The 13,384-nt window shown below is 44.6% G+C and overlaps 1 protein-coding gene across 1 annotated transcript; it reads right to left on the bottom strand.

Annotated features, from left to right (window-relative positions):
* Window positions 1–5,259: 5,259 nt before the first annotated feature.
* On the bottom strand, window positions 5,260–13,384 carry nrbp1 (nuclear receptor binding protein 1; the record flags this gene model as incomplete). Its single annotated transcript, XM_079215964.1, has 17 exons — window positions 5,260–6,873; window positions 6,975–7,030; window positions 7,743–7,806; window positions 7,918–7,971; window positions 8,368–8,503; window positions 8,787–8,837; window positions 9,211–9,301; window positions 10,161–10,293; window positions 10,391–10,489; window positions 10,657–10,715; window positions 10,859–10,942; window positions 11,111–11,205; window positions 11,481–11,521; window positions 11,673–11,762; window positions 11,858–11,959; window positions 12,942–13,064; window positions 13,154–13,384. 17 exons carry the CDS (start codon window positions 13,382–13,384, stop codon window positions 6,778–6,780), a joined length of 1,605 nt encoding a protein of 534 aa, XP_079072090.1. The 3' UTR covers window positions 5,260–6,777.

The following is a 13,384-nucleotide window of genomic DNA, read 5'->3' as shown; positions in this document are numbered from 1 at the left end:
TTTAACTTTTTCTGCAAGGGGAAAATATTGTAAAGCTTGTGATCGAAAGAGTTGCTGCTTTCAAAACTTCTTTTCTGAAGTAAAACGATAAACACAAGTTACTGTGTGGTATTAAAAGATACTAACAGTCTGCATTCAAATCCTAAATTCAAATGAGGAGTGAAAGGCAGCAAATTGTACTTTAATTTTTGTAATGTCTGTTCAAGGCGGAGTCTTTAGTTCACATGACGCTGGATAGTTTAATGAATAATAATGCAACATATTTTAATTGTTATATTTTTTAGAGCCAAATCTGAAGCTGCAACTTAACTACCAGTAACATTTCTGTCAGGTAAATATAGTACTCCAATATGTTCCTCTAAAGTAGAAGTACACAATAGTGAGTATACAGTTGAGTTGCATATTTTTGGTGCTTTGGAGGCCTTTTCTAGATGTATTATTTATTTAATTCCACAGTCTAGGCTTTCACAATGACATGCAGGCCCCTTTGTTTCCACCACATGTTGAGATCCCAACAAGTGTGAAGTTGTATGTATGAGCAAGCAGCAATAGTTCGGGTTACAACTCTGAAACTGTGTTTAAATAATATTTAGCTTCTCTGTGATAATCCAGTCCAGATGTAACTGGTTTCTGGAAGAGATCTGGTTCAGCAGTGAAAACGAAAGTTACGAAGGTAACTACGGTTCTATGAATCCTGGATGACCTCCAGAGGCAGTGTTTTCACACTGGATATCTTCTGTCTTGCGCTTGCGCAGTTCGAGTACGTATACCAAAAAATGTCACGTGTGACCTCGGATGAGTCCCCAGCTGGGTATAACTTCCGGCCTCATCCTGAGATCATGTCCTGCGGAATCTTCTCGCGAAACCAAGAGATTCCGAGTGACCAAGAACTCTGGCGGTCATCCAGGATTCATAGAACCGTAGTTACCTTCATAACTTTCGTTCTATTTCATCCTTACTGACCGCCAGAGGCAGTGTTTTCACACTGGACGACTTATACCAACAAAGTCACGAGGAATGTACAGGAACCTACCTCGTCTGACTCAGGCAGAGGAATGTGGACAAAGAACCGCACCCAATGGGTGAGGGGTGGCAACGTTCACTCTGTAGTATCTGGTAAATGTGCTCGGTGATGCCCATGAGGCCGCCGCACATATATCCTCCATGGACACACCTCTCAGGGTTGCCCATGATGTGGAAACACTCCTGGTAGAATGGCCCCTTACTCCGGGCGGCAGCGCCCGGCCGTTCGCCCTGTATGCACAGGCAATGGCTTCCACTATCCAGTGGGACAGGCGCTGTTTTGACAGGGCACAGCCCTTCCTAGGTCCCCCATAGCAGACAAAAAGCTGCTCCGACCGGCGTATACTTGCGGTGGCCTCGACATAGGCTCTGAGGACCCGCACTGGGCACAGTAGCCCTGACCTCTTCTCTCCCAATGGAGGGTTAAACTGTGCGAGCTGGATAGGTTGGTTGAGGTGCGAGCGTGTCAGCACCTTCGGAAGAAATGCTGCATTAGGCCATAGTGTAACACCCGAGCCATCTGAGTTCCACCTCAAACAGGATTCACTCACTGACAGGGCGTGTAACTCGCCTACCCGCTTTGCCGACGTGATGGCAAGGAGAAAGACGGTCTTTGCTGACAGCCATCGCAGCTCTGCCTCTGTTGTGGGTTCAAAGGGAGGTGAGCATAGGGCGTCCAGTACCACGGACAGGTCCCATGAAGGGACTGTGCAGCAGAGGGAACCAAGTCCTGGCGGGCCATAAGGGGGCCACCAGCACCAGCCTGTGGCCCTGCTGAAGAACCCTGAGGAGCGTTAGCAAGATCAGGGCAATAGGGGGAAAGCATAAAGAAAGCCCTCCAGCCACGTATGAGCCAGGGCATCTTGACCCAGAGGACTGGTCCTCTCTACCAGGGAGAACCAGCGGGGGCAGTGGGTTGAACTCTCTGAGGCAAAGATATACACCTCTGCTCTGCCAAAGAGGCCCCAGATGCTGTGCATGACCTCTGGGTGAAGCCACCACTCCCCCGGTGGAGGCTTGTGACGGGAGAGGGAATCTGCAATCTGGTTCTGCTCTCCTGGTAAATACATTGCCTGAAGGCTGGTCAGGCGAGGGGCTGCCCAGGTCAGAAGGGAAACCCGTAGCAATCCTGCAGACCTGGTGCCCCCTTGATGGTTTATGTGGAACACGGTCGAAGTATTGTCCGACCGAAGAAGTACATGTTTCCCTCTCAAATGTAGAAGGACATGTCTGAGCGCTAGGTGCACAGCATGTAGCTCCAGGACATTGATATGTTCCCTGCGGTCTTGAGTGGGCCACTGCCCCCGAGCAGTCCTGCTCTGCCACACTGCACCCCACCCTGAGAGGCAGGCATCTGTCGTGACGTCCTCCCGACGGGATGGGATCACGCCCATGGGAACGCCTCCTGACAGGTATGCTCTCTCCCTCCACGGGGATAGAGCTCGGAGGCACTGCTGTGACACTCTTACTGTCCTGTGCCTGTGGCACTTGACGTCCAAGTGAAGGCTGTTCAGCCATCTCTGCAAGGGGCGCAGTGACAGCAAGCCCAAGGGAACGACAGCTGAGGCAGCTGTCAATTTGCCTAAGAGGTGAAGAAAGAGGATGTAGGGCAACCGCCTGCCCCCTCTTCCGAGGGGGAGGCTGCGGAGGATGCTGTCCACACGCTGGGGCGACGGACAGGCTCTCATAGTGGCCGCGTCCAGAGCTAGACTGATGAAGGTTATGCTCTGAGAAGGGCTAAGAGAGCTCTTCTCCATGTTTACCCTGAAGCCCCACAGGGCCACATGAGAGAGAAGGTGAGCGGTGTCCTGTGCAGCCTGAGCCCGGGATGGCGCACAGATCAGCCAATCGTCCAGGTACGGCAATATCCTCATGCCCTGCGCTTGCAGGGGGAGAAGGGCAGCGGCGACACATCTCGTGAACACTCGTGGGGAGAAGGAGAGTCCGAATGGAAGCACCCTAAACTGAAAACAATGGCCTTGGAAGGCAAAACGAAGGAACTGTCTGTGATGAGGTACAATGGGGACGTGAAAATAGGCGTCCTTTAAGTCGACCGACGTGCACCAGTCTCCCTTGGAGATGGCACGAAGGACGTCTGCTGTGCTCAGCATGTGAAATGGGAAGACCCTCAGGAACTTGTTTAGTCCCCTCAGATCTAGGACTGGGCGCAGTCCGCCATTCTTCTTCTTTACGAGGAAGTAGGTTGAGTAGAACCCCCTGGCCTGTGACCGGGGTCCCACCACCTCGATTGTGCCCTTGGTCAGGAGCACAGCTAACTCCTGGCTCAGGGCTAGGGACTTTGCCGGGTCTGTGATGTGGTCATCTTGACCCGGTTGAAAGCTGGGGGCCGGGGTCGGAATTGAAGCTTGTACCCCTGGGTTAGGGTGGAAACCACCCAGGGGTCTGGAGCGTGAGCTGCCCAGTAGCTGACATGCTGCTGGGAGAAATACCCGACTGCCGGCCCCGGGACCTCAGTCCCTGCCCCCCCTGACCCTAAAGGCTCTGGGGGGGGTGACTGCTAGTCCCCCGGCTCGGAAATTGCCTGGGGGGCACGCGGGTAGAGCCGCGTTGGGCACGGACCGGCCTCTTAGCAGGGCGCTGAGGCCACTGGTGGCTACTGGGGTAAGCTGGAGGCCGAAAATGGCCCCGGGGGGCCGCCGTGGACCCTCTAGGTCAGCGGGGTGCGGGCATGTCTCGGCGAAGGCCGGAGAACTGCTGCCTGGTCTGAACGGCCTGCACAGTTCGCTGAAGCGCCTGCAGAGCAGCTGAGCCGAAAAGCTCCCCGGGTTCGACTGGGACAGTACAGAGGTCCGCCTACATGCCTCTGACAGGGGTGACTGCGCCAGCCAAACGCCTGCAGTGAAGCGTCACTGAGGCTGGTGGCAGTAGTGTCGAAAGTAGCCTGCTGCAGAGAAACTGAGAGGGCAAGCATAAGATGAGAGAGGGAATTGCCAATACGGCCCATGCGTGCTGCCATGTTATAAGCTTGGCAAAGCAGGTCGTCCGTGATCCGACATTGGAGTCGAGGACACCTGGCGTCCAGCCTCAGAGTCTCCTCAGGGGAAACTATGAGAGACGCAATAGTAGGCTCGACGGGTGGCATGTGCTCTAGGCCACATCTTGCCGCCTCCTGCATGGACGCCAGGATTCGGGCATCTGCCGAGAGACGGGAGTGAGCCTTGGGGTTCCTCCAACATGCGTGCGACTCCCTCAGATATTCCTCTGAGGGAGGAACAGAAAAGGTGGCTCCAGTAAGCTTCAGCGAGAGCACTGAGCTAGTGGGGAACCGGTCGAGTGGCAATAGGTCGGGCACAGTCTGTCTAGGAGAGGGGAGCGCAGCGCTCTCTTCACTAGTCCAGCAGCTGTGATTATTGGTGATCAGCCAGTAAGCTACAGCGCTTTCTTTCGTCCGTCTTCTGACAGCGACTAGTGTAGTCGCTGTCAGAATTAGCGTGGTCTCGGTTAGCCTGCTTCTTCCTAGCTTGGAGACACTTCGCCACTAACAGCCGCAATATCTGCCGACATTGATGCACGCGCTCAGTATCGTCAACGACTCACCCTGCAGCGCCACCAAGTCAGTCCGCACGGGACGCTCTGCTCGCTTAAGCCGGCCTCCTTCCTGGCAGCCCACAATGAGCAGTGATGTTTAATTGTTGGAGTGGGAAGAAGATGCAGTAAAAGAAGCTCACACTTAGCCGCAATTATGTCTCTTTGTTTAAACCAACAGCTCACGGCTCCACAACGCAAACCTCTGCAAGAGAGAAAGTGGGACGTAAATGAACTGAAAGGTTTGTTTGCCAGAACTAGACTTCATATTTGAATTAAAGCGGATTTGTGAATAAGAATGTTGTTGACCATGAATTTAATTATTGTGCCTAAAAACATTACTTTCAAACTGGGAAGTAAAACAATATATATTATTTTTCTTTTTTATGAAAATACCCACATTGTACATAACTGAAAAGAACCACGCAGCTGGAAAAAACTTTTTATTTAGAGTTTATTATACAGCTGTAATCTTGTACAGCAATGTGTTTGTCAGCATGACATGTGTTTTATTCAACTGTCATTTGAGCAGATTGTTACTTTAAGTATCTACATGAATTTACTTGTACAAGGGCTACAGTTTCAACAAAAAAGGGTTGGGAACAACTGCATTTATGGACATAACAGAACACATAATATTGCTCTTCAGTCTTTCATCTTGATCATGAAAATTGACACTAAACCAAAACCTGAAGTGTAAATATTTATTTCAGGAAGTGAAAAAGAGGATAAATGCAATGCAGAAACAGAGCACTGTGTCCCGCCTACAGTGTACAAGATGGTTACAAGCATGCCAGGCAGTTCCACATCTCAAAGTATCTACAGACCGGTCAAAGTTTAGTGCACAGCATAGAGGAGACTCCATCACTGACTTTTTAAATGATGCCATTTCCCATTTATCTACGTAAAGAAGCCAGAGGCCACAGGACATTTCCAACAGGATATAAAAGTGTACAGCAGTGCAAACTAACAGAGAGTTCCCCAAACAGTTAACAGAGAAGAGGGGCCTGAGCCAATAACTATATGGCAGGGGCAACATTTTAGCTCTGGTGTCACACAGAATACCTCAGTCATGAAGAAAACAAATGAGTCAGTCACACAATATAAATGTTGACAGGCCTGAGCCGGCAAAACTTCCTCTGCGTGATTAATTACGCAACTCTTTCAGCATTGCTGTTAAAATGAGAAAGGAACCAACTCCAGAAGCAAGCGTGCCGCATGCATCGGTTTCCATTTAGACATAGAAAAGCATACATGCATCCACTAAACCTCTTGAAAACCAGATTATGTGCTTGAACATGAAACTATCGTCACAGAAATCTAACCAACCTCTCCTGTGTAAAATGTCCCTGAAAGACAACTTTTTATTATTCTCGTCCGAATCAATTAGTGCTGCAAGGGGCTGAAGCTCCCGCAGTTGGAACACAGTCATGTGATGACGCCCACTATTCGTCGCAAAATAATGAGTTAAACAAAAAGGTAGCAAAATAAAAGCATACATTCAAACAGCCACCGGCCTCAGTGCTGGAAGTTAATTACAGTACTCGCAAGAAAAATACACAAATAAATAGTTTGTTTTATATTTTATATTTTAGCTAGAGCTCTTCAAATTGTGATTACTTTGTATAATTACAGAATTTTGAAGTAAAAGTGACGTTGCATTACGAGCTTGATGCATTTCAGAGTCTTTGAAAACCGATACAAGGGAGGAAGATGCCCCACTCGCTGCTGAAGAGAAAGTTTAGGACCAGACAACAAGATCGTACAACACTATAATACATACACTTCAGTATGCCAGGACAACAACTATTTAACAGTTTTAAGTAAAAATGTTTAAAATACAGTTTTAATACTGACTTAAGGAAAATACTGCAGTCATCCAGTCTAATGTAGCTTACCTCTTTCTTCACTACTAAAGAAATAAGTGCCAAAAAAGTGAAAACATTTGTATTTGCCTTTAAGTTGCAACTAGGATTTCTTCTTTAAAAAAGAGAAGCAGATGGCTGTATTGGGTGGGAGAAAAAAAATGAAAATGACAGCCACTTAGTGGCGGCTTTTCCCACCAGACGATACGACAGGCTGCAGGATCTGCAACCACACCGAGGCTTCCTCCTCCGTCCTCACAAAGCTTTCTTGCATAGTGGAGCAAAACGCTAGTCCGGTTGTAGAGGACGAGGAGGGCCGACGGAAGGCCGAGCGAGTCCTCCGCTACGAGGAAACGGTCACCGGATTGAGAGAACCGTTCCGGCTGTAGAACTTTGAAAAGGCCTCTTCAAGAACGGATGCAAGTCGTGGTTGATCGCCCTGAAATGTAGAGACAGTGAGGTTAGACATATCTGAGAGGTGTGTTACTACTCACTTTGAGTGTTCAGGTCAGTGGGGTGATGATAATGAAGTCCACTTGCCTCACTGATGAATCCCAGCTGAACAAGCTCCACAGCCAGCTCGTGCACGTTCTCATCTGAACAGAAATACAAGGCAGTCAGAACCATTCATGGCAAATGTAAAGATACCTATACCTTTTTTTTCTCCCTTCTTTTTAACAACATCATGCCAGTATTATAAACCATCAAATAGTCTTTTTACGATAATGTGGATCTTTCAGATCAAATTGAGGAGTGCCTATGGTTTGTATATTCCACATTGTATTGTGTGTCATGCAGTGGGACCTGCACTGGTCTGGTCTTGACTCGTTTCTTCCAGCTTAGTCTTAACTTGGTCTAAACCTTCAAAGTCTTGGCCTCACAGTCTCCATACACTCTGGTTCTGGTCATGACTTGGTGTCGTTTACGTGGTCTTGACCACATCACTGCCAGCATCCGCACAGCACATATCAGCATGAACACAAATGCAATCCACAAGCTAATGATGTCATATTCAAGCCACCAAACGGTTCTTCTACCTTAGTTTCAAAACGTTAAAGTGCACGTGATTACTAAAACTGAGGGGGACAGAACGCTGTGGAGGTCTAGAGGTTAATGTTCTAACGAGGAACCAGAACTTCTAGATTTTGGTGGCTTGACACCTTTGTTGCTAATATTCTTCATCTCTCTGGACTCATTTCAGCATCATCGCTCCAATTTGAACTATCGTATAAAAGCTGGTGATTATAACAGAGAGAGTATTGGGGAAGAAAAAGTAAATGAATGTGTGCACACAGCAAAGATACTCACTTGGTAACAAATCACAGCTTAAGTGCCTGTTCAATTTATCCTCAAGCTTCAACAACAAGGTCAGCTGAAAGCAAAATAATTGAATTAATTTCAAAAAGTCTTGAAAAACATGAATCACTTTATATAAAATATAGTTATCAAAAGCACTCATCAGACTGGCAGAATTGAAGCTTACATGATGCTTGCTTCCCTCATCAACAGGCTCAATATTGCATTGCATCTGAAGGACCTGTGAAAGAATATATGTAGTATGCTTAATATGTGACGCGCTGATGTGCAGAATATGAAAAGAAAATGCAAAAACGAAATGCAGAACTCCAAACCCAACTGAAAAAAGTGTTGCCTAAAACATAATGTTCTTTTGGTCAACTCATTATCCTGCACACAATGCACACCTTTACCATCACCCCAGAACAGAATTTGAGTATGATTCAAGTACAGAAATACTGGCAGAAAACCCACTTTTTATCCAATTAATAATAGATATTATTATCAAAATAGTCAATAGTTGCAACCCTAGCAAACTGTTTTTGTAATAGTATTTGACTGAATTGTAATACTTTAAGTTACTTGTGAAAAAAAATTATTTGACAGAAGTCTTATTTCTCTGCATGGCAGCTCTTACCTTCCTGGTCTCGAGCTCTGCAGGTTCAGGGGTCGGGGTTTTCACTGACGGGGGAACTATGGGCGACTTCACTGCCTCCTGCTGAGGCTGTTGTGGACACGGTACGCCAAACGCAGTTAGAGGATAGATACCATTCCTATTGCGTCAACGGAAAAGAAAATACATACCGTCAAGATGATTACAAGTGATTTCATGATATGCAGTCCATGAAGGTTCTGCTGACCATATATATGAGTATTATATTAATGTACATATATGCCCTACTTTAAGCTTTGCATGTATTAAACTGCAATAATACAATAACAATTTATCAATTTTGGCATCAATCTGTTGTTTCAGTCAAGGGTGAGCAACTCTCATTTAATTTTCCTCACATAATATTACTTGTAGATCGAGGCAACTAAGCCAAAACGTCTTACCTGACATCTTCCAGGAACTTGTCCAGCTCAAGGGCCGGAAACTGAGAGAGCCTGAAGCAGAAGAAAAACACATTACTGATGCTGAATATTCAACCAAACAGGACTCAAGTGTGACTAAATCTTCATTCAATTAAAAAGAAAAAAGCAGAGCTGGGCAACATTTCCATTTCTCACCTGAAAAGGTCAGTTCAGGTGTTGCATCATATAATTGTAATGCAAACTTTATGACCAGAAAAGAACAATATTTAATCTAGATCAGAATACAACCACTAACAGACAATAAATGTTTACGATATGAAATATATACATTTGTAATATAAATATTCTACTAGTTTAAGATGATGTGAAGACAGAAACCCAAGGTTTTTCATCCAATTATCTGTAGAAGAGTTAGTCAGCGTTATGTGGTTTTACTCAGACTTACTTCATCTGAACTCCGTCCTTGACCTCAACGATCACCAAGTTAGGGTCCATGTTCTTTGTCATCTCTTCTAAAGCATTTTCTGGAATCATATCTACAGACAAACAGAGGAGACAGCAATCAGATACGAGCTTTCATCCATGATGGTTATCTTTCCATTTCCAGGCTGCCCTGTGACCCCGCAGGTAGAGAGCGTGCACAGCGGGTATTCATTCTACAGTCCTGGGAAGAGGTCTACGTCTACAGTCTAGGTAATTAATGGGAAACACTCTATTCAACTATTAATTTTGCTTCAGATGTAAGAGACTCATTTTGTAACGACTGCACCTAAAAGCTCTGCTGCAAACTCTTGCTGAAGCCAGTCGGGAAAAGAGCGAAAACATCTTTTCCATCGAGAATGGCCTTCAGTGTTGTCCTTTGTTCTTCTTTCAAATAAAAAAATACTTTACAATTCCAATATGACTGATGCTACTGCAGCATCTATGCAAACCTCTTCAGGAGCCGCCAATGTTTTTTAGAATGAACAGTTGCCTCTCTGTGACGTTTCGCACACACCTAAACCACTCCCGTAGCTGCCAGTGGCTCCTCACAGGACTCCGATTGGTCCATGAACTGGCTTATCGGACACATTACTTGAAGCCTGACCAGATTGATTTTGATGTGATCCCTCAATTCTTGCATGATCTTGTGACATTGCGAGAATCCAGCTGCCAAGCACCCCTTGCCGAAACAAAATGAAGTATGTCCAGTAGGTGAGAATGCGTCTGACACAGGAAATCACTCTTTTAAGACGAGACTATAGTCGCATTAACTATTTGATTTTTTTGAAATATATGAATGACTATTTAAATTATAAGTTCAGACTGACTTCGTGGTGGTTGAAATTATTTATAAAAAAGGAAATTATACTAATAAAACATGGTGTGTGTGTGCGCCTGTGTACTTTCACTCACGTTGGTGGCTGACGATGCAGTGTGCAGCCAGCAGCTTGAGTAAGGGCACCTCAAACAAGGCCTGGTGAAACAACAGCTCCTTAGCTGTGGGTCGTTTACTGGGGTCGACCTCCAGGCACTTCTGGATGAATTCCTGTGTAAGCATGGGGTAAAAAGAAAAAAAGTACGGTTATGGATTTCTCATCTAAACAGCCATACAGACTTCAAATGCTCGCCTTTCCCTCACTCACTCGTTGCAATGGGTCCTCTAGGAACTGAATGGCACTATTTATGGCTTCTTGGGACACATAAGACGAATCTCCATTACTCTGGATTTCCAACACGGCCATCTGAGGAAGTGATCGGACAAAGTAGGGTGTCGGTTGGAAGCGATTTATATTCACACTTTTGTAAGCAATGCATTGATACGAACGCCATCAGCACAATACCCATAAAATAAAGAATGTGTGATCATGTTGTCACTAACGGCTCGAAGCAGAACAAGGTAACCTCTCACCTCTAAGGCGCACATGCCAAAGGAATAGATATCCACAGCTGTGGTAACATTGGCAACAGCTGAAAGCAGAAATAAGATGATCAATATCCAGAAACTCTGCCGCACATCGCAATGATATATCTGAGACACATTTTTATTTTTTACGATGTTGTGAGTGAGAGAGTGAGACACAACCTTTAATGACCAAATAACAAGATCTTACCTCCATATTCTGGAGCGAAGAAGTGAAGACTCTTTTGCTCTTCCCGGCAGGTTTTCACATGGTTATTGATGGTGTCTGGAGCAACTGAAATAGAGTAGAAAAAAACTTAACAACAACAACACTATTACACCTAGTACTACAAATAACAGTATTGGCAACAGTAGTTTAGAAAACAAAAAAATTGCAAAAGAGGGACAACACTGTCCTGATCTGATCTTCTGATAGAACTCTCTTGCTTTAAATTATGTCTACCTGAGCCAATCTTGATGAGGCCGTTGTGCTGGATGAAGATAGTGTCACATGTTAAGTTGCCATGAATGATGGGAGGTCCACATGAGTGCAGGTAGCTGGAGACAAGAGAACGAGGGTATAGTCAACAAAACAACGGTAACCACACCATGGAACAAGTAACTTTTTTGTTTGCATTTGGTGAATTCTAAAATGTAGAAATCACTTTCAAGACAAATATGATTTTCTTATCAAATTGAATGGACCTATGTAGCTTAGCAGATTACCGGCAATTTTAGCAAAACAATGTTTTATTTGGACTGAATTGTGCCAAAGCCCTATACAACAATGTATTCTTTAAAACAAAGTAGCTCACAGAATGTGTTCGAGTTACCTGAGAGCCGAGAGTATTTGTGTGCACCAGCGCTTCCAGGCCTGTCAGAAAATGAAATACAAAAAAATAAGTTACAAAAAAAAAAACTAACAGACTAAACAGTTTTCTTTTATCTACTGTTCTAGACTTGTCAGCCTCATTTCAAAGTAACTTAATTTAAAAATCTGATGAGTTCCAGCAAATCTTTCACACCTTTTCATTCATGGTCTTGTGGTTTTTCTTCGTCTTTTTCAAAAACTGTTTGAGACTTCCTGAGGACATGTACTCAGTGATGAATATGACCTGCAGACAGAAGAAATGCAAACAGATCAACATATAAAAGTCATTACACTCTTTTTTTATATGATTTGATAAAACAGCGATTAATGATCTCCCACCCTCGCACGGTTCTCTTTGACATCAGCCCAGTACTTGTGGAACTTCACAATGTTCAAGTGCTCCAGCTGGATCAGATTGTCAAAAACTGCTTTGACTTTTTCCTGCGGGGAAAAAAAAAAAAACACAGAAGATTCAATTCAAATGTAATTAAATATATAATGTAAATATTTGAACAGTAGCATATAACTGAATGTCTATCTTTCATCCATGTTGTCAATTATAAGTTGGATTTACTGTTTTATTGCAAAAAAGTTTTCAGTCAAGTGAGCTCACTTTGTTTGAACAACATATTAATTATTATTATTAATAATAATGGTCTGGACTTCTATTGGTCAGACAGGCTGCCTTGTAATTTCAAGGTCAAATGCAAAATCCCACAGCTGTAAATGAGTGCCTATAAATAGCAACTCTGGGTCTTGTTCTCTACTCCAGACCGACTATGAGACTTCTAATTTGTAACTAAAATATGTTGTAAAGGCTCTAATAAACTGAGAACACCATTTTATTTCAGTCATATGCATATTAATCTGAAACGCTGCCTGTTGCAAATAGTTTGTGCTAAATGGTTAAATCAGTAGCCATCTAACACAGAAATACTTTCTAGATTTAAATTTAATAGAAAGCAACATACTGGATCTGATGCCATTTCTGCAATAAAGACTATAATGGAAAGAAAAATAAAAACTTAAAATACCAAAAGGTTTCTGAAAACTGGAGCCTTAAAGCTAAATCTGACCTCTTCTATTCTGCTTTATCCTTCAACTTTCTAAAACTTGTTTCTGCAACTACTCCGGTACAACGTGTACTTTGCTTCGGTGCTGCCAGCAACATGTCTGACCACTTGCCTAAAGGGGGAAATTAAAACCAGTAGACTTCTACACTGTTATTGAGATCACCGTAAAGAATGCAACCTAAAACAAAAAAACACAATCCTTAAAACAGCGTCAAAACATTTAATTCCTTGCCGGTATAAATCCTTGTCCTCTTGCCTACATAATCATTATGATACATGTTTCATTCACACTTTAGTGCATATACCTGCTTCAGACACAACTCACTACATTAACCTAGCATTGAACCTACCTCCTGTAGTTTGAAATTCTTCCTTTCTGAGAACATGACCTCGTTCCACACCACCTCAACTCCTTCCTCGGTGTCCATGGCCAAGTAAGCATTATCGATCCCAGGGACATTGCGCTGATTCACCTTCAGGAAGAAAACAAAATAATGCATCAGGCTTTATTTATACATTGGTAAAGGTAAACGTGACCCCTGTGCAGACACATATCCTATACCTCTTCTCTGCGTTTCTGCCAGCGTCCACACGGGCTTTCCTCCAAAATCTCCGACTCATCCTCACTTTCCTCTTCCTCATCCTCCGTGGCAGCAGTAGCTGCGGGCTGGGTCACCATCGACACAGGGGGAGACACCGATGACACCGCTTGACCCGTGGGTGCAGCTGCAATGGACTCAGCCTTCACTTCCTGGGCAGTGTCTGAGGCCTGCTTGTTCTCGCCCTCAGACAT

This window comes from Taurulus bubalis, assembly GCF_910589615.1.
Source record: "Taurulus bubalis genome assembly, chromosome: 3".
Classification (NCBI taxonomy): domain Eukaryota; kingdom Metazoa; phylum Chordata; class Actinopteri; order Perciformes; family Cottidae; genus Taurulus; species Taurulus bubalis.
This window is presented reverse-complemented; position numbering and strand designations above follow the sequence as displayed.